Source organism: Gavia stellata, chromosome 8, assembly GCF_030936135.1.
Source record: "Gavia stellata isolate bGavSte3 chromosome 8, bGavSte3.hap2, whole genome shotgun sequence".
NCBI classification, from domain to species: Eukaryota; Metazoa; Chordata; class Aves; order Gaviiformes; family Gaviidae; genus Gavia; species Gavia stellata.
Window position 1 is genome coordinate 30,549,446 of NC_082601.1, and position 18,675 is coordinate 30,568,120.

Sequence of the window (18,675 nt, forward strand, 5' to 3'; positions counted from 1 at the left end):
TTGGTTGGAATTAGGGCCTGTAAATTAACTTGATTTCACATAATAAGGAAACTGACGGTTTACTGTCAATTTCTTAAAATTATTTTTCCCCTTTTAAAATAGCCCTTTAATTTATTAAAGGAGAGAAAAAAAACACCTTATGGGATTCTACAATGAATTACATATTTATTTGAAACTTACAACACTATTATTAAAGCTATCAAAAACGTGAAAGCCATTCATGGGTGGATTCACTGTAACCCCATTCACAGACTAACAGAATTAATCACAACGTATAAAAATTTTGACCTTTACTCCTAAGAAACTGATCTCTATGAGCAGCATTTGATGCAAAAGCAGATAGAAGAAAAGCTGCAGGACTTTAAAAAAAAAAGATATAAATTATCTCCCAGAATTCTGGAAAACTTAAACAACTCCTTATGACAAGTTTTCCCATACTTACCAATGACTGTTCCTAACAATGTTATAAAACCTAGAATAACAAAGTATCACCTTGTTTCTGATTTATTACACTTTAAATGGGTGAAGTGTCTTTTAGTGCCAGTACAACACATGCCAACCAAACCCTCCGAGTGAGACAGTTACCTTTTTGCTAAGTAAGTGTTAAGAATTACAAAGCAATGTTTTAAGCAAATTAATTGTGGGGGCAGGGAAGGAGAGACATAATGGGTTAGCTTATTGCTAATGTTCCAATCCCCCCCAAAAAAACACAGAGAGACTTATCCAGGGAATATAGAGAAAGCAGCAGCGGTAGAAGTATGAGATCTCACCACACAGTAACATCCAGGCTTGATCATGAGAAAAGACATAAATTGTTGTTTAATAAAATTAGTAATGGCCAGAGATGGGATTTGCCTACCTGAGGAAGGGCAACTGGAGCATGACCTGAACCACTGAAAAGTTTCACCTTGTTGCTAGAGGTAAAGTCTGAATCGACTGTTGTTACAACAAACAAGCACCATGTAAAAGAGTTCTTCAAAGAGCTCCCTCGTCTGCGAATACACCACCTGCCCTGTTTCAGGCACACTCACCATTGGCGCACTGGGCCCTCCTAGGGGCTGCAGCTCATAGAGAGGCTGCCCGGTTTGGTCTACCGGGTGGAACTCCTCTGCAGAGCAAGGCTGCGGCTGGGGTGGCCGCACGGGCGCAGACGATGATGGAGAGCTGCCTGAGAGACGTACTGTGATAGGCAAGGTTGCAGGAGAGTCACTCTGTCCAAACAACGGATCCCTGGAATCCATGCAGGTTAGATGCTTTCACAGAGGAAAAGCAGTAAAATGTACTTTAATCTTGAGTAGTAATTTCTATTAAAAAAAAAAAGAAAGAAAAAGAAAACAACATTTAAAACCAGTGTGCTGTACTGTAGACTCGGAGGGAGCTCTTGTCCTTCTGATCAAGAGGCTACTAGCTAACACTAGCAGTTCCATTTTTGTTTTCCATCTCCGTGCTGAAAATGTATTCATATTTCTGCTTCCTAGAACAAACTCTCTCTACTAAGGGGAAAGAAAATCCCTTGTGCCCAAAATCTGTTCCCCAAAACCACTCATCACTTTAAAACATCTCAAGTCTACCCAGAAACTGAGAGAAGTTATATCAAAAACAAAACTGTAAAACATCCACTAACTTGATTTGACTTCAAAAGAAATCCTAGATACTATTCCACTTAGCCTTTAGATACATGCATTTAGTTATGCAGACAAAAATCTCTACACACTTTCTTAATTCTTTACCACAGAAAAAACACAAGCAACACAAAACCATCAATTCAAGTCCAAAAATTATACAGTGCAAGACCAAGAATCAGATTTTGCAAGTCTCAAAAAATAGGTACTCAGAGCTTATTCTCATCAAGCTTGCAGAATATCAAGGTCTTAGAGCACATCCCATTTTCACTAAATTGAAATGTTTAATGACAAATACCTGTCTTGTTGAAACTCTGACAACACAAATATTAAACATGTAAAAATAATGGAAAATAGGCAGCTCTTGTGTAAAATATGTCAGGCTGTCATCTGGCCAATGCAAGGAGGAGTGCAACTTGTTGTATCTCTTGCAGCAATCACAGAAACAACTCTGAGGTTTCTGCTACAAAAAATTGTACACTACAAATCCAAAGAGTGGGGAAAAATGTTTCAAAATTTAATATTAAAGTCAGACCTGGGCCAGTAACCTTCTCAAAAATTCTGCAGGTACAAATCTTCTGTGCTGAGACTGTCTACTGTAAATCACACCAGAAAAGCAGCAACAAATAAATGGAACTAGTTGTGTTAAGGACATTGTGCAGAGACCATAAGCACACCACTAAATCACTACCTGAATGATATTTTAAGTTAGCTGAAGTAATCTGCAGAAGAACATTTATGCACAGAAATCTCTCTGACCAGGAATATCTGGCAATATTTGATAATAAATACATTAAAGAATCCCCCTCCCCAATACCTACACAGATGTCCTGTGTCCCTGGATTTTTATTTGCCACATTTGGTCACTAAGCAATTTGACCTGATTCTCAAGTGTTCCGAACCCCTCCCACCCCAAGGCATGTCGTCAAGTATTCTTTTATTAAAGGATTTTGTTAACACAATAAAACATATATTTCTTCAGCATTGTAACAGGATCTATTAATATAATTACTAAAGGTTGTCATTACATGTAACATCTGGATATTCATCAGTTCAAAACTGCATGGCACAAGAATCCAAGGGAAGGAACTTATGTACTTTTTTTAAAAGACACAATGTATTACTATAAAGGCAAGAAAAAACACATTGATGAGATTACATTCTCTTGATGAATTTACAGTATGAAAAGAAAGCATCTACAAAAACAGGACACTCATAGCTCACCTAAAAAAACCTGATCATTTGTTTCTGACTCTCCTGTACTATTACAGTCGCCTATGAACAAATCATTAGATCCTTCCGTAGCAACGTCACGGTCAGCTCCATTTTCTTCCATTACAAGATGGCCTGAAAAAGTTACAAAAGTTTATTTCAGCCTTCCATACTTTAGACTCAACCAAGACATTGCTGCAGGGTTTTTTTTGGTCTTACAAATTTAGTCTTACAAGTTCTAATGCAGTTGCAAGCTAATAGCAAAGCCCTCAAGAAATCCTTGCCTCTTTATCACTTTATTACTCACCACAGAAAAATTTCAGTGTGTTGCTCCAGGAGTATAGTTTAGCCTCTTGTACAAGACAATTTGCTTGACTTGTCATTGCACACGCAGATACAAAACACACATACACACTCTCATGATTTTCATCTGAATATGTCCACAAGCACTCAACTAACAACCATGCACATGTAGAGAACACTTGATATTTAAAGATATGCCAGCACTGCTTTACAAAAACATTAGTCATCTCCTTCCATAATGAACAGACAGGATTTGCATTACCCAACTCTGTCATGCAGCCATCTTGAAGTAAATCACATTTGTTTTAAAGGGTTATAAACCAACATATAAATGAAATAAAATTACTCCTGTTAATCTACAGCAGTAAGCTTTGGGCAGGAAAAACACCAGCTATCCAAAACAAAATTTGGCATTAATCATGTGATGAAAGACAAAATGACAAAGCTCCCGGCACTTCAGAGATCTAACTCCTATCCCAAAGAAAAGTACTTAAAGGAGCTCAGCTGCCCACTACAAACCTTGAAGCAAACAGAGAATATTGGACAGTGAATTGCCACATCCACAGGATAAGACTTTCACCCAGACAGTACACACTTTAAAGCAGTGACCAATCCCAAATATTCATAAGCAACGAGACGAAATGACAAATTAACTTGGCCCCTACGTTACTAGAGTACTAGACTACACACATAACACGCCAAACTGAATAGAATAAACCGTAATTGCTGCAGTTTGGGTTGAGGGAGGGGGAAAAGTGTTCAGGATTTTTCCCTTCAGTATTTATTTTAAAGATAGGCAGCATTATATTAGCACATAACTCCTACCAGCTTTATCTTCTTCACCATGCCACATAGTAAATTCCTTCAGATGGACCTTCTTGGCTGTGATATTTCAACCGTTTACAGCTTTAGTAAAGAGAATGTAAAAGGCTAGAGAGTCACTTGAAAAGAACTGTACAACCCTGGAAGCACAAATTTATTTTTGCTTTGCAAAGATATAAAGGACCACAGGTAAAGTAAACCCGTATCTCCTTGGCTTTTGAAGCTGAATAAAGCATCCTGCTGATACAAACAACATTGTGAAGTTAAGCTGCTCATATGCTCAATATACTAAATACTTTAATCTAAAGCAGATTTATTTTTCCATTCAATTTTCAAGTGATGACACTCCAAACCAAGTTCCAAATGAAGTTCCCTCACGTCTACCAAATATTTTGTAGCTTTGGATCTGAGAACAATTATAAGATGTTTCAGTTGAAATATCTGAAGCATATTAGCAGCAAACGAAAAGACGACAGAAAACGAGATTTCATCATCACTCAACCATTTCCCCTCAGTTAAAGATGTAAAGAAGATATGTCAGTTTTGCCAAAGCACTACATTTAGTTTTTTGAGATAAATTGAAGTTTGTTCCAGAGATACCGACGGCATATGCCCTGAGAGTGCTGGAACCCCACTACAGAACACAAGGATGGCTGTGCTGGGATGGACCAACAGTGTGAGCAGCCCAATATCCTGTATCTAACACTAGTTAATAGTAAAGCTCAGGGAAAAAATGACAGCAGTAGAGTAAATATACAGTGATATTTATCCATCTTCCTCTTATAAGCAGCCCAGAAATATCTGAAGTTTTATCTTTGTGTTTAAAAAACGCTCTTTGGTATGTTTTTGCCCTGTGACTTTGTCTAATCACTGTTCTAACCCAGGCAAACCACTGGCGTGCACATCACTCCAGACAATGAACTTCATGTCTTAACCATACGGGTTTCATTAACCTAAGTGCTGTGCAACCCCAAACAAAAAAGATTTTTTTTTTTTTTGTCTTAAAGAAATATACTTTTACAGATACTTACAAGTACATACATAGTTAAGAAATTTTATAGTTGTATAAATATTGCTAACAAATTCCCCAAGCAAGACAGTTAAATCCTGTGTGTGTATATATATATATGAATATTTTGTCATGAATGAGTAAATAACATGCAAGTATCTCTTCTTTTCATAAACACTTTACCTAAGTGCCACAAAAATTTCCAACATAACACCATTATATCCCACATTTAACAATGGGTTGAAGGAGAAATGTGGGAGTTTAACATTAGCGTAAAACAGGATCAACAGCTGTATCCTCAGTGCACACATCAAACAGTCAGCTCTCCATGCCTCAGCTTTAGCCTTAACACAGCTCCACCCAAACCACTCTATGGGCTGCTCTCCATGAAGTCCACCACTCCAAGGCCATTTCCAACTCAAGGGTTAGTGCATTTTAACGCCATAGGACTGCTTCCTTCGCCCTGCCTCCTTTTGGGAAGCACTTTGCTCAAAATAAAGGGAAATCTATGGCCTTTGCTATCCTTGGTTCAACTCTACAAAGAAAGCACGCAGCCACAGAAACTGCTAGCACAGACAAACACAATAACCATCATGAGCATTTTATGCAAGGTCTTACAGACAGGATCTTCAAGAGAGCAAACATTATGCACCGCAATCTAGCCTACTACACATTACCACCTGTGGTTCAACTCCGAAGACAAATGCACTGATAGTTCAAGATCATTTAGCAAAACACAAAAGGCAGTCAGATCTCAATTTATTTAGCCACCAAGAACTCCTGTGACAACACAGCTGTCAAAAACAGGGGCACCTCTTGCAACACTAGGTTCTCCCTGACTGTCATCCACAGACACAACATCAGGTACTCTCAACAGGAACAGGATTTCAATGGCCACTCTGAAGTCAACCTTTCTCATAACAGCTGCAATCTCCTTTCTAATCCAGAAGCCCACATTCTGATTCTTAATATATAAACTTTTAAAGACACTAGCAGAAAAGTCCAACTAGCATTACTTTAAAATCCTATTATTGACCAGTCACATGTCTGCCCTGCCTTAAGGCAGAGTATACTATTTCTGTATATTCTTGCCTCCAATTCTTTATTCTACCTACCAACTACAAGCAGTGGTCCCTAAAAATACACCAGTTCTAGACTGACATAATTTTAAGGCCTCGTATAAATGCTTGCTTCTGCATTCCCTTAGTTATGAGGCCTCTTTGTGAAGGCAACATGCAGCCAGATCCCAAAGGGAAGTACTGTCTTTCAAAATCCCAGAGCTAATTATTTTAACACTGAGTCAATATTGCAAGATTTTAGTCATGAGAAGAAACCTAAACTGTAAAAAACAGGTAAGCCATTGTGACAAAAAGCACATTCTACCTAGAAGTAATCTGTCAGGGCAGGAAGGAGGGAATTCTCTTACATTTTTCAAGCTTCAAGTCTTCAATGAATATCCATTTAAAAAAAAAAAAAAAGTAAATCGAAGCTTGACTGTGCAAGTTCATGTTTTCAGCACTTCTGATAGCAATATTCCCCATTTCACTTTTAATTTATACTTCTTGACAGGAAATACATACAGATGAATGCCTCACCAACAATCTTTTTTGGGTTTTCCATGAAACATTTCAGAGGTTTTATAAAAAGATTTAAGATAACTGCATAGCTTACAACAATTAAACGCTCTTTTCTGAAAAAGCTATCTCTGATGACATTTCTCTACTACCATTATGAAGGGCACGAATTACAGCAAAACATAAGAGGGAGGAAATTAAGGCATAGTGATACTCTCAAGTAAATGAGTTACAACTAGCTTTATATTAACTTGTACCAGGTTTGAGATTTAGCTTATCTCTGTCATGGAAGAGCAGGCAGATAGTGTTAAGAGTGCACAGAAGAGCTGGGGACTCCTACTTAAAAGGTTTCTCAAGTAAATCACTTCTGTGTAGCTATCACAAGTATCTGGAAAATGCACCTGCGTCAATTACATTGACAAACAATGTAAGATCTTTCAAGTACACTTAAGAAATAGATGAGATTTCAGAGTCTCGCAAAACATCAAGACTCAACATCTGCTTGCTCCAACAAGTTGCCCCAACCTGAGTCACCACAAAGGGAAAGCTCAACTGTTCCCCGAGAGGCCACAAGTAACTGTCAAAAAGGCGGGAAAAAAGACATATAAACTAAGCACACAGCAGGTACCCAGACAAGCAGCCTTCTTCCAAAAAAGCAAATTCACTTACAGCTTCTTTTAGAGTCCACTGCATGTTGGGTTTATTACTTTTAGTAGGAAGTTTACTGTTGATGTGCCACTTTACATGTGAAGAAACACAACCCAAGTTACACCAAGAAGACACCATCAGCAGCAGTCAGTCTCCCACGCCAGCTCGCCAGCTCCAGCAACGTCGCAGCCCCACACGGGGAACTACTCACCGCCACGGGGGCCAAGCCGGCACCGCGGGCTGCCCCGCACCGCCCGGCCGGGGGCGCAGCCAGGCGGCCCCCGTGTGAGGGGGAGGCACGGGACCCCCTCCAGCGGCGCAAGGGCCTGCGAGTGCCCCACGGAAAACGGCCCCCACGCCCCAGCCCTGAGGGGAAGCGGGGTCACCTCAGCTCCTGCCTCTCTCCCTGCGCCCCCCGGCCCCCCCGTCACACCCCTCCGCGCCACAGCCCCGGGGCGGGGGGAGTGGGACGTACAAGCGCGGACCCCGCCCGCCGCCCCGGGGGAAGAGCGCGGCCCGGCCCATGGCGGCACAGCCGCCGCCAGCCCCGCGGGGAGCGACGGAGGATGCAGAAGGAGTCTACTCAACCTCAACTCGGCTCCCGCAGGCACCGCCATACAAACCGCCCCTCGGCGCACGCGCACGGCCGCGCCCGCCCTCCAGCCAGGAGGGAGGGAGGGAGGGAGGAGGCGCGCGGAGGGCGCCGGGAAGTTGACGGCGCGGAGCCTCTCGGGAGCCGTAGCTCGCGTGCCGGGGCGCGCGCGGCATGCTGGGCGTTGTGGTCTCCACGGCAACCCGTCGCCGGCCGCGTGGCGCAGCGGGCTCGGCGGCGGCAGCGGGCGGCACGGGCCGAGCTGGGCCGGGCCGAGCCGCGGGAAGGGACTTCGGCGGGGCCGGAGCGCGGCCGGTGGGCGAAGAGGCAGAGCCCCGCGGGCGGGCGCGGCTAATCGCGGCACGTGGTCGGGGGCGAGGCCGGCGGCGGGAGCAGCGGCAGCATGGCGCAGCTGACGGCGCAGCTGACGGCGCGGTTCCGCACCGAGAACCGCAGGTGAGGGGGCGCCCGCCCGGGCCGGGGGGTGGGATTGAGGTGGGGGTAACGCAGAGGCGGTAACGGCGCTGTGTACCCGCAGGTACGCCGTGGAGGATGTGCCCTTCTCGGTGCCCGCGGCCTCCGAGACCACCGACCTCAGCCACCTCATCAACAAGCTGCTGGCGGCCGGCAACGGTAGGTGCCGGGGCGGGGCGGGGCGGGGCGGGCGGCCGCTTCTCCCAGGCGGGAGCTCAGAGCAGCCCCGGGCAGGCGCTGGCCTCGGGCGCTCGCCTTTCCTTCAGAGCCGCGCTGCCGAGGGGTGGCAAGGTCCACTTCACCCCCCTCTTTCTGACCGCACGCCCCAGGTGGGGGCACAGGCTGCGGCCCTGCCGCACGCTGCCCTGCTGCCGAACGCACCGGGTGAGTCAGGCTCGTGCTTTGGCTGAACTTCACGCGTTGCAGCGCGCGGTGCTGCAAGCGGGACGGCTCGGGGCAGGCCCAGCCGAAGAAACGTGCAGTGAAAGTCAGAAGCAGCACCCTGCTACCCACAGGACCCTCAGTGAGGTCAGGCTTCAGCCTGAACTGGTCCTGCCCTTCTATTTTGGTCTGGCCGTCCAGAGTAAAGCACTCTTTGAACTTGATCCGGAACTCGGCAGGTATCAGTGCTGGTGGGCAGTCCCAGGAGAAATGCTCCAAAGGTTGGATTAGTGTGTGCCCAGCACCACAGACCAAGCTGCCCTAGCAGATAGGAATGGAAGTGTTCGCCAAAACCTGCAAAGGAACTAATGAAACCAAAGGTTTGGTTTTTATGAAAGCCTTTGAGAAGAGCTCAACCGTTCTGTCAATGCTAGCTGAAATGGGCCTGACTGACTTGAAAGATTTTTGGGGGAAAGACACCTGTGCAACACTGAGAAATCCCATTTTCTATAAGAAACTAGACTAAATGTATCTTAACCTGCTGAGACTTCTGCAAGTTGCTTTTAACCCATGAAATTGCAAACAACCTTGAATAGAAATCTAGTGCCCAGTGCAATGCTCTTGTCAAAATGAGGGGCCTCTGTCAACTATGCTATTACGGAGAGGGAAATATGAACCAAAATTCTTAGGATTTTCCTATTGCTGCCTCAAATACAGGGCTGTAGCTAGGATAAAGATGTGTGCTAGCAGTGGCAAGCTCCATACAAAACAGTGATGAAGCACCATTGGGGTTTGATTAGACGTTGCTACAGAGAAAAGGATTTAGAAAATAATGTGTTAACAGTGAGAGGCAAACTTAACTCTTTGAACTCCAACAGCAAATTTTCCTTCCTCTTACCTCACATAATCCTGTGGAATTAATGGGCTGCCCACTTAAATCTGGGAGAAGAAACTGACTGTTTTGTTGGGGGTGGGGTTTGTTTGTTTTTTGTCTTTTTAACCTCTTGCTAGCTCCCTTCTCCTGAACCAGCCACAGAATGGTGCTGTTCTTGATAGTATCAAATAGTGACACTTGAATATGGGTTTTTCCTAATCTGTTTCAGCGGAGCACAAATACGTGGAATTTGACTTCCTTATCAATGGCCAGTTCTTGCGTATGCCATTGGTCACGCACATGGAAATGGAAAATATCTCCACAGTAAGTCATACTCAATTTCTCCCCATCTTGGACAGCAGACCAGATTTAGCCAGTTTGCTTCAATCTGATTTAGGTATTACACTGTCATCCTGACTAGGTAGATTTCCTTGCTCAGTTTTATTTCTTTTCTGACTTTCCCAGGAGAATTCCCTGTATGTTTAAATCCATTCTGAACTGCAAAGTGATTAGAGAGTATGGGACTGAGCAGTGCAAGGAACATCATTATCCAATCTGTTGTCTGTGTACAGTTCAGAGGGGAAATTCTTGTCTTACTCGGTTCATCATTAATACATTTTTGTCTCCTTCTCTATTGGTCACATTGGGAGATAATGTGGGAGGTTAGTATTGCCTTTAGAAAATGTGAAGTATTTCCAACACCAGTTTTGTATAGGTAAATACAGAAGAAGAGGAACCTGAAAAGAGTGAAATTATTTGCTTTTGCTTCCAGCTTGCTATTAATAGTAATTTGATAAAAATATGGAAAGCAATATAATTCAGACACTTTTTTCTAAAGACTTTAATTCCACTAATGTGACAAAGGACTTGGATACCAAGATCTTTGCCCAATAAACTTGTATATTTGCACTACACTACAGTTACATATTACTGTTACTGGTTAAAAAAATAAAACCACACTAAATAAGTATTTTGTCTGTGAGCTTAGGAAGAAGTGGTGGAAATAGAGTATGTGGAGAAATATATGGCCCCTCAGCCAGAGGAATGCATCTTCCACGACGACTGGATAAGTTCTGTTCAAGCCACTGAAGAATGGTACCGCACTAAGCCAATTCTAAGTTTTGTCTTGCTTATTCCTGTTGTGTGCAGAGGACTCCATGGTGTCAAATGGCATAGCAGTCTGTCTCTTTAATAATCTGTTTGTTTTTTCCCTGCCTTTGCTCTCTGTTTTTGTTTTACATTTTTTTAACCTGTCAAGTCAGTCAGCTACCTGCTTTTGTAAACAGTTCAGTTTTAACACCTCTATTCTATGCTGACAGGACTTTAACACAACTAGAAAACAGCTGCAGTCACTGAACATGAGATACTGTTAACACAGATGAATAATACAAATGCTGTTTATTATCGGTTCTCTTAAAGGACAGCAAGATTTCCTTATCTCTCTTTTTAGCTTAAACTCTCGACTTAAAATGTGACATTCATTAGCAACAAATATAATAGCGTACCTTTATGCAGGGCTTTTCTTAAAAAACAAAAAACAAGTAACTATAATTGTCGTTTTCTACTGTATTTTCGCATTCATTTTCCCATCAACTAGGCGATGTTCCTATATTAAGTAATGGTTTGAAAATGCTTTGAGATCCTTTGGTAACATACCATGAAAAACAAATTATCTTTTTTTTTAAATGACATAAGCGATCTTAAGTCTCACCTACGAGAATATGCAGTACTCTCATTGCTTTTCTTTTTGGCCTGTACTCCTAGCCTTGCACTTGTAAGTTTTAATGAAGCTTTGCTCTGTAACAAAAAGATTTTTTTATTTTTCCAAGCTTTTTTTTTTAAAAAACACAAAGTATCTATATTTCAAATTTGTTTCAGCTAACCAGTTACTATGCTACTATTTTTCCAAGTTTTTTTGTTGAGGCTTTTTTCCATAAAAACGTTGTTGGTTTTAAAGACAATAATGTTTCAAATTCTGTACCCTGTAGGATATTAACTGGCTGCTACGATCAGACTGCTCGAATCTGGTCTTTGGAAGGAAAATCCATTATGACCGTAGCTGGGCATACAGAAGTAGTGAAGAATGTGGCATGGGTGAAGCAAGGTCAGTATATATATATTAGGGGAGTAATAATAGTTTGATTTATTGGGGGAAGAAATGTCAGCGATCCTCAACCATGAATATTTAATTATCTAAATGCTACAGTTATTTCGATCTCTGTCAGCAGTGTTAGAAATGAAGTCATGGTGCAAGTAAAACAGTCCTTTAACAAGAAGGAGTATAGTTAGTTTAACATGTACATTGTCTAGCCACCTTGCAGTCTTCATTAGCAGATATTGGTATGTATATTTATATTAACTGTACTTGCAGTGTAACATGATGTAAATTGAGATACATATTAGTTTCTATCTGCTATTTCTTCTTTGACTAGAATAATTATATATATACTATAAAGACTTTGGAAAGCTGAGTTGGGTTGCGAGCATGATTTTTTTTCTTTCTCAGATAGTTTATCGTGCCTGTTACTCAGTGCTTCTATGGACCAAACTGTCCTGCTATGGGAGTGGAATGTGGAGAAAAACAAAGTGAAAGCCCTTCACTGCTGCAGGGGACATGCTGGGAGTGTAGACTCCATAGCTGTTGATTGCACAAGAACTAAAGTGAGTGACTCCTGGAAAGAAACCTTTGTCTTTTAGGATGTTAGCAGCCTGTATCTCAGAAGTCAGCTTTTTGTCCCTGCATAGGTACTAGTCATCATGTTATTATGACTGATACACTGGTAAGTTTCCAGTCTTGTTATAAATTGTGGTTATTGAGGATTAGGAGTGCTACATCAACACTAGGCCATCTTTTCAAAGCGATGCACTTAACTGCTAATATCACAAAAAGCTGAAGGTGACTTTAGATAGCACAAGCCATTATACTGCTGCTTTTGACTGCTGTGAGTGAAGTTGAATGTTTATTTTTAAGTAAGTTTTACTTTTAACGCATGTGAATTTTGCATTATAATGAACTATTTTCAAATTTGACCTGAATTGTCACAGTAGTTCTGGTGGGGAAAAAAGTTTCCAGAGTGATACTTAGAAAAAGCAGGTGGTAGAAGAGGTCCTCTCCCTTTATCCAGGCATTCTGCAGTTAAGAGCACTCACACCAAAGGTGGAGTCATCGCTCCCAGCTTGACTCAATATCAGACAGGTTAAAATAAAACCTTTTAGTGCTGAAGGAAATAAAGAGATATTTTGTAGATATTTTTTCTGCAAAGGAAGGAAAAAGAATAATTTGACCTATGCCAAACTTTTTTTTTTTGAGGAGCCCAGCACTGTTCTTCATGTGTTATAACCCACTGGTTAATTTTTCAAGCAGGAAGTGTATTTAGTATGGCTTACAAGGTCTATCTGGATCAACTTTGAACAAAATTTTTCTGTTCATACAGTTCTGCAGTGGATCCTGGGATAAGATGTTAAAGATCTGGTCTGCAGGTAAGATAAGCGTAAACTGGCATGCTTGGCTCTCTTAAAAAACCCTGTACTTACAACAACCTGAAAGATGGATACCTGAATACTTTTTTCTTTAAGAAAATTTGAGTTTGTAATATTAAAAGCAAGCTAGAACTTCTTTTTTTGTAAGCTTTATAGGCTATACATCACTATATTAAGTTACTGTTTTGGTTGGTAACACAATTTCAGATACAGTTATCAACTGTGTGCTGATGTTTGTTTTATTCAGAACACCGTACTTTCTCTCTCATTTATTTTTAATGGATTTATATAAACGTGCAGGCTTGAGTCTTACAAACCAAAAGATTGTGCGTTATTTTCCTGTTCTATTATTGACACCATAATATGGAGGACAGTAAGATGACCAGGTCTTTTCTAGAAATGTAGGCTAATCCCATTTGATCTGAATGCTTTCTTTCACTGTTACAAGTCATATTCTTTCAGTTTGGGAGTCTATACGTATGTATTGTATCTAAAAGAACGATTGTGTTTATCACACACCTGCATTACTGTTGGAATTTTCCATGAGTAAGGATGGTCTTAAAAGTTCATTGGGAATTCATTTTAAAACTGCATGGCCTGGAGAATATCACTTAATTTGTAATCATTTTCCTCTTGCTCAAAATGGAGATAATACCGATCTGATCAGAGGTGTAAGGTTAAAATATGCATGCATCATAGACCGGTTAGGTACTGTAAATACGGGGTTTTGTGTAATTACTTACGTAGAAACGCAATTCAAAAACCTCTAGATCAATTTTGACTGTCTTTCACAGTACCTACAGATGAAGAGGATGAAATGGAAGAAGCAGCTAACAGACCACGGAAGAAGCAGAAGACTGAACAGTTGGGACTAACAAGGGTAAGATAAGCTCCAAGTTTGTCCAGGATTTTATTTTAGAAGCGTGGCCACACAGAATAATTTCTCTTTGTTAGAAGTGACTATATGAAAACTTCTGGTGATATGTTTTAGGCTGATCAGACATGTATTTTTATTTGTTTAAAGAATAGATTTTTTGACAACATTTAGTGTAATCTCACTTTTAAATTCTAGACTCCCCTGGCAACCCTCTCCGGCCACACAGAAGCTGTCTCCTCTGTGCTGTGGTCAGATGCTGAAGAAATTTGCAGTGCATCATGGGACCACACCATTAAACTCTGGGACGCTGAGACTGGCGATCTCAAATCGACTTTGGTGAGATCATTATATTTTGTGTGTATGTTCAGCTGAAGCCCAGCTCAAAGAAAAAAGTTGTACAAAATAGTAGTTCCTCTCAGAGTTATTTATTTTCTTTTCTGACAGACAGGAAACAAAGTGTTTAATTCTGTCTCCTATTCACCACTGTGTCGACGCCTCGCATCCGGGAGCACTGACAGACATATTAGACTATGGGATCCTCGCAGCAAAGGTGAGCTAGAAGAGGCATGTTCTCAAAGTTGTTTTTTCAAAATCAGAACTTCTCCCTGCTGGGAGACATCTCACAAACTTTTCTGGTCCCTCTGCTTGAAACAAGCCATTTGCGGGCTTTTATTAAATACAAAGTTTACATCTATTTTCTGTAATCTGGTGCAAGACTTATTTTGATTTTTTACCTACTAATTTAGAAAACTAACTCAGCTTAGGTTTTGCCTTTTTTTTTAAATTAAAAGCTTACTAATAAATGTTAGACTGTACAGTTGCAGGCCTGAACTTTTTTTTTTTGTAAGGTTCACACCTAAGTTGGTCGGATCATCATTAAAGTGAAACAGTAGTCACTTCGTTATGGTATCTACCATATCTGACAGGATTGCGGATAACTTATGACTGAGCCTACCAGATTTATTTCATAGACATGTGTACGTGTCTAGCTTCTATAAATCTAATCCAGAGTTTAACAGTATTATCTTCTTATATGTTAATAATAAAAGCTTTTTTCTTGTTTGCTTTTTTCAAAAATCTTTGAAAAGAAAGTTTAATGACAAGAAAATACATTTTGAGGAGTTGTGTTTTTTTTTTTTTCCCCAGAACTTGCGTGGCTTATGTTTTTGTTTGCTTTCTTTAAAGTTCACTTTGATTTTTGAAGTTAGAATTACTGGCGGGAGATACACTTACCTTGAACACATGTTGCTGGCTGCTTTTCTCACTGGATTTTGTACGCATCTTAAAAGTGCAGGTTTCAGTTGGCATCTACTGATGTTTTGGGTTTTTTTCTCCTCTTTCTGTTCAGATGGCTCCTTGGTTCTCCTGTCTCTGACATCTCACACAGGCTGGGTGACATCTGTGAAGTGGTCGCCTACCCATGAGCATCAGTTGATCTCTGGTTCTCTGGACAACATTGTGAAGCTCTGGGACACACGGAGGTAAAATAAACATGCATTCTTTGCTGTTCGGGGTCAGATAACCTAACAAAATAGCAAAAGCAGTCTGAGACATTCATTGGAAACTCCCGTGGCGTTTGTGAAAATCCAGAAGGTCTGCTAACCATTCCTCTATTTTAAGGAACAAAATATATTTCCTTTCTAAGGAATGAGCCTACCAGTGTGAAGTTTCACTTGATACTCTTTTCAGACCTTTCATTACAAGTTTCCAAGCAATGAAATGGTTTGCATTCAGAAGACATAAATGGCTTTTCTGGAAAACACACACAGTCAAGCAGCACTGTTCCTAACAAGCAGATTGATTAAATTTCAGTCTCAAGGTAGCTTGCAAGCAGGTGAAAAATATGGCTGCTTTTCTCTTTGGGGATGTAGAAGAGATTAACGCTGATGTGATCAGCTCTGGAGAAAGCAGACAAAATGTCACAGATGATAGATATCTGTACTCTCTCAAAGTGTCTGTAACTTCTAGAGCACCTCTCTTTGATAGCATCATGATAGTATTTCTTCCAGGGACCAATTTTGTTTTCTGTGATTGTTCACGTAACTTCAAACTTGTGACTTAAATACCTGTGTTTCACCAGCTGCAAAGCTCCTCTGTATGACTTGGCTGCTCATGAAGACAAGGTTTTGTGTGTGGACTGGACAGAAGCGGGGGTAAGAATCTGAAGAACAAGTTACTCAATTTATATGCATGATAGTTAGGAAGAGGGCTGAAAGCAGTCATAGACTATTTTTTCCTTTATGCTTAAAGATACAAGAGAACAGGAAGTTTTAGTTGTACTGTGGTTGATACCGGGTTGATAACTGGGTGTTATTGTTATACGCACTGCAGCACTTCCCTATGCTACTGTGCAAAGGAGTAGGATGGGAGTTTAAGCTCTGTAGCATTATGTGGGTGTTACACTGATATTCCAAACAAGGAGAGACATAAGAACAGCACCACACCTCACTGAGAAAATACATGTTCCAAGGTATCATTTGCTGCTATGGAGACTAAAGCAGCAGCGGCATGGCAGTACACATAGAAGGGGGGAACTATATAATGCTCTATAGCAAGCTGTTCTGCTACTGTAGTGGTACACACATGTATAAAATGGGAAAAAACCATTTTGTTAATGTTCAAGATTCTCAGTGTGGCTCCTGTTCTCAGTAAAAGGCAGAAAAAGCTTTAGAAATTTTCCTGCAAATATTTTGCTTCTAATATTAGGAGGAGGGTAAGAGACAAGGTTGCTTCTGCACTTTGATTCTGGGTTATAGTCATGCATTAACAGTTCATTATTCATTACTTCTTTCTGTGTTTTCAAAGGAAAGAAAATCAGAGTCCTCAACTTCTGTGTAGGTGTTTTGCTTCGTTCTGATATTAATTGCAGTTTTCTTTTCCTCTCATCAGTTGCTATTGAGTGGAGGTGCAGACAACAAACTGTATTGCTACAGGTACCCAGCTACAGCCTCTGATGTCGGAGCATGAAGGTCAATAGCCAGGAGATGACTTATTAGAAACAGATTTTTGCAGCAACTGTTCTTCTGCTAGCATCCTTACACAACCAACATCTGAAGAAGGGAGTTTGTTGTTGCTCAGAGAGCTGTTCCTGTTTTTTGTATTGGTAACCTATATCCATATTTGTCACAAAAAAATGGCAACAAGCAGTTAAATGTGATTAGTGTGAAACAACGCAAAGGGTGCTTCCTCCCTTTTGGATAGCTTTGAATTAACCCTTTTAAATGACTATTTGTATAGCCTTTTAATAAGGAGTGAACTGTTCCTGATACTTACAGAAAAACTACTCACTGAACTAAATTATTTGAGTTTACGTGCTTTCCTTTGAAAAAAAAATAAAGCTTTTATCTACACTTCATTGGTTTAGTGCCTCACTTGAGATAAAAATTGGACTTCAGCTCTCCTTTCAGCATGGCTGGTGGCAGTTCTTACAATTAGGTCCTTAATTGATGAAGCCAGGCTGCTTTCTAGGATGAAGACTTAGTATGTTTGCAGTGCAAATGGTATGATATAAAGAAACTTGACAGAGTTAATGGCAGATAAAGTATTTAATTTTTTTGTTGCTCATAAGGTAAAGCTGTAAATTACAAGTACGTGCCTGCCTTGTGCCACAGTACGTTATACTGCAGTACAACTAATGTGGTATCTTACTCTTAAAAAGCAGCAGATGTGTAGAAACAAGTGGAGGATCACACAGAGAAGGCAGAAGAAAAATTAGTTTGTTCCTAGAAAAAATGGATATAAAAAGTTGCAATAGTTTTTAGGTTGATAGAGGATAAGTACTATCCAAATATGCTCATTTTCTCTGCTTGTGGTCTTGCTTTTAATTCAGCATTTAAATGAAAAAGCTATTTCTGCAGTTTGTTAGATGACATATGTGATGTTAAACTAGAACATAGTTTAACAATGTGGAAACCAAATTTGAATATCCTCACTAATGTCTTAGCTTTCAATAAATGTAAGACCTGTACAGCACAATCAAGTCAAATGCTTAAAGTGCAAGGTTAATATTTTTTCTCTGAAGAGTGAAAACTCTCACCTCCAGGTTTACAATATGGACAAGTTCTGAGTAAGCAGTTTAGGAAATACCAGAACAGCAAAACTATGCAGAAAACAGCAAGGGTACAAGGGAAAGATCTCTGATCCCTTGGCTCTGCAAGTAATGTACTGCAACTAATAGACTAACCTTTATTTACAAATACTGCTTATAAGGAGTTAGTTGTCTTGCCATCATCTTACTATCCATGTGCATGTTCTTAGTAGGTGCTTCATCCTTTCTAAAGCAATATCCATACCTTAATATAGCAGCTAATTATATTTTTATTTAAAATTTATTCCTTTAAAACATTGCCTTCTATTTACTCCACAAACTAGAACTTGCAAATATGGTGTGAATTAACTGTTTTGTAAACCGATCAGAAATACAAAGCATTTTTTGAGTGGGAATTTAGTATGTGCTGGAACATGCAGCATTCCTTTCTCCCCACTGTTACAGATCTGTATAATTTCACATGCACATTTGTGGAAATGCCAGTTTATTACAGCAATTGTTAGATTAATATACATGAAAGTCTAAAAAGATCTCTAATAATTTTTTAGTATTAAAACAGGAGAGTAATATCCTCTTTAGGTAATCCTTAATCCAGCATACCTGACTTTTGGAGGTCTTCACCAAGTAAAGTCTGGAGATGTTTTTAGTGGAAAGTAAGACAGTGAGGGAAGTTTGGAAACTAGTCTGCTTCACTTTGCTTCAATGTAGTCTGAAGTCTTGAGCTATTTTGTGTATTATAACAAACATCCATTTTATTAC

At 40.5% G+C, this 18,675-nt stretch overlaps 1 protein-coding gene across 1 annotated transcript; it reads left to right on the top strand.

The window, feature by feature from the left end:
* The first annotated feature begins 8,185 nt into the window (after positions 1 to 8,185).
* On the top strand, positions 8,186 to 17,218 carry WDR12 (WD repeat domain 12). The gene is made up of 13 exons (XM_059820573.1): positions 8,186 to 8,238; positions 8,321 to 8,415; positions 9,741 to 9,835; positions 10,500 to 10,606; positions 11,500 to 11,615; positions 12,018 to 12,172; positions 12,946 to 12,991; positions 13,786 to 13,871; positions 14,064 to 14,204; positions 14,313 to 14,418; positions 15,217 to 15,349; positions 15,949 to 16,021; positions 16,758 to 17,218. The coding sequence occupies exons 1-13, from the start codon at positions 8,186 to 8,188 to the stop codon at positions 16,833 to 16,835; spliced, it is 1,284 nt and encodes a 427-aa protein (XP_059676556.1). The 3' UTR covers positions 16,836 to 17,218.
* Positions 17,219 to 18,675: the final 1,457 nt, after the last annotated feature.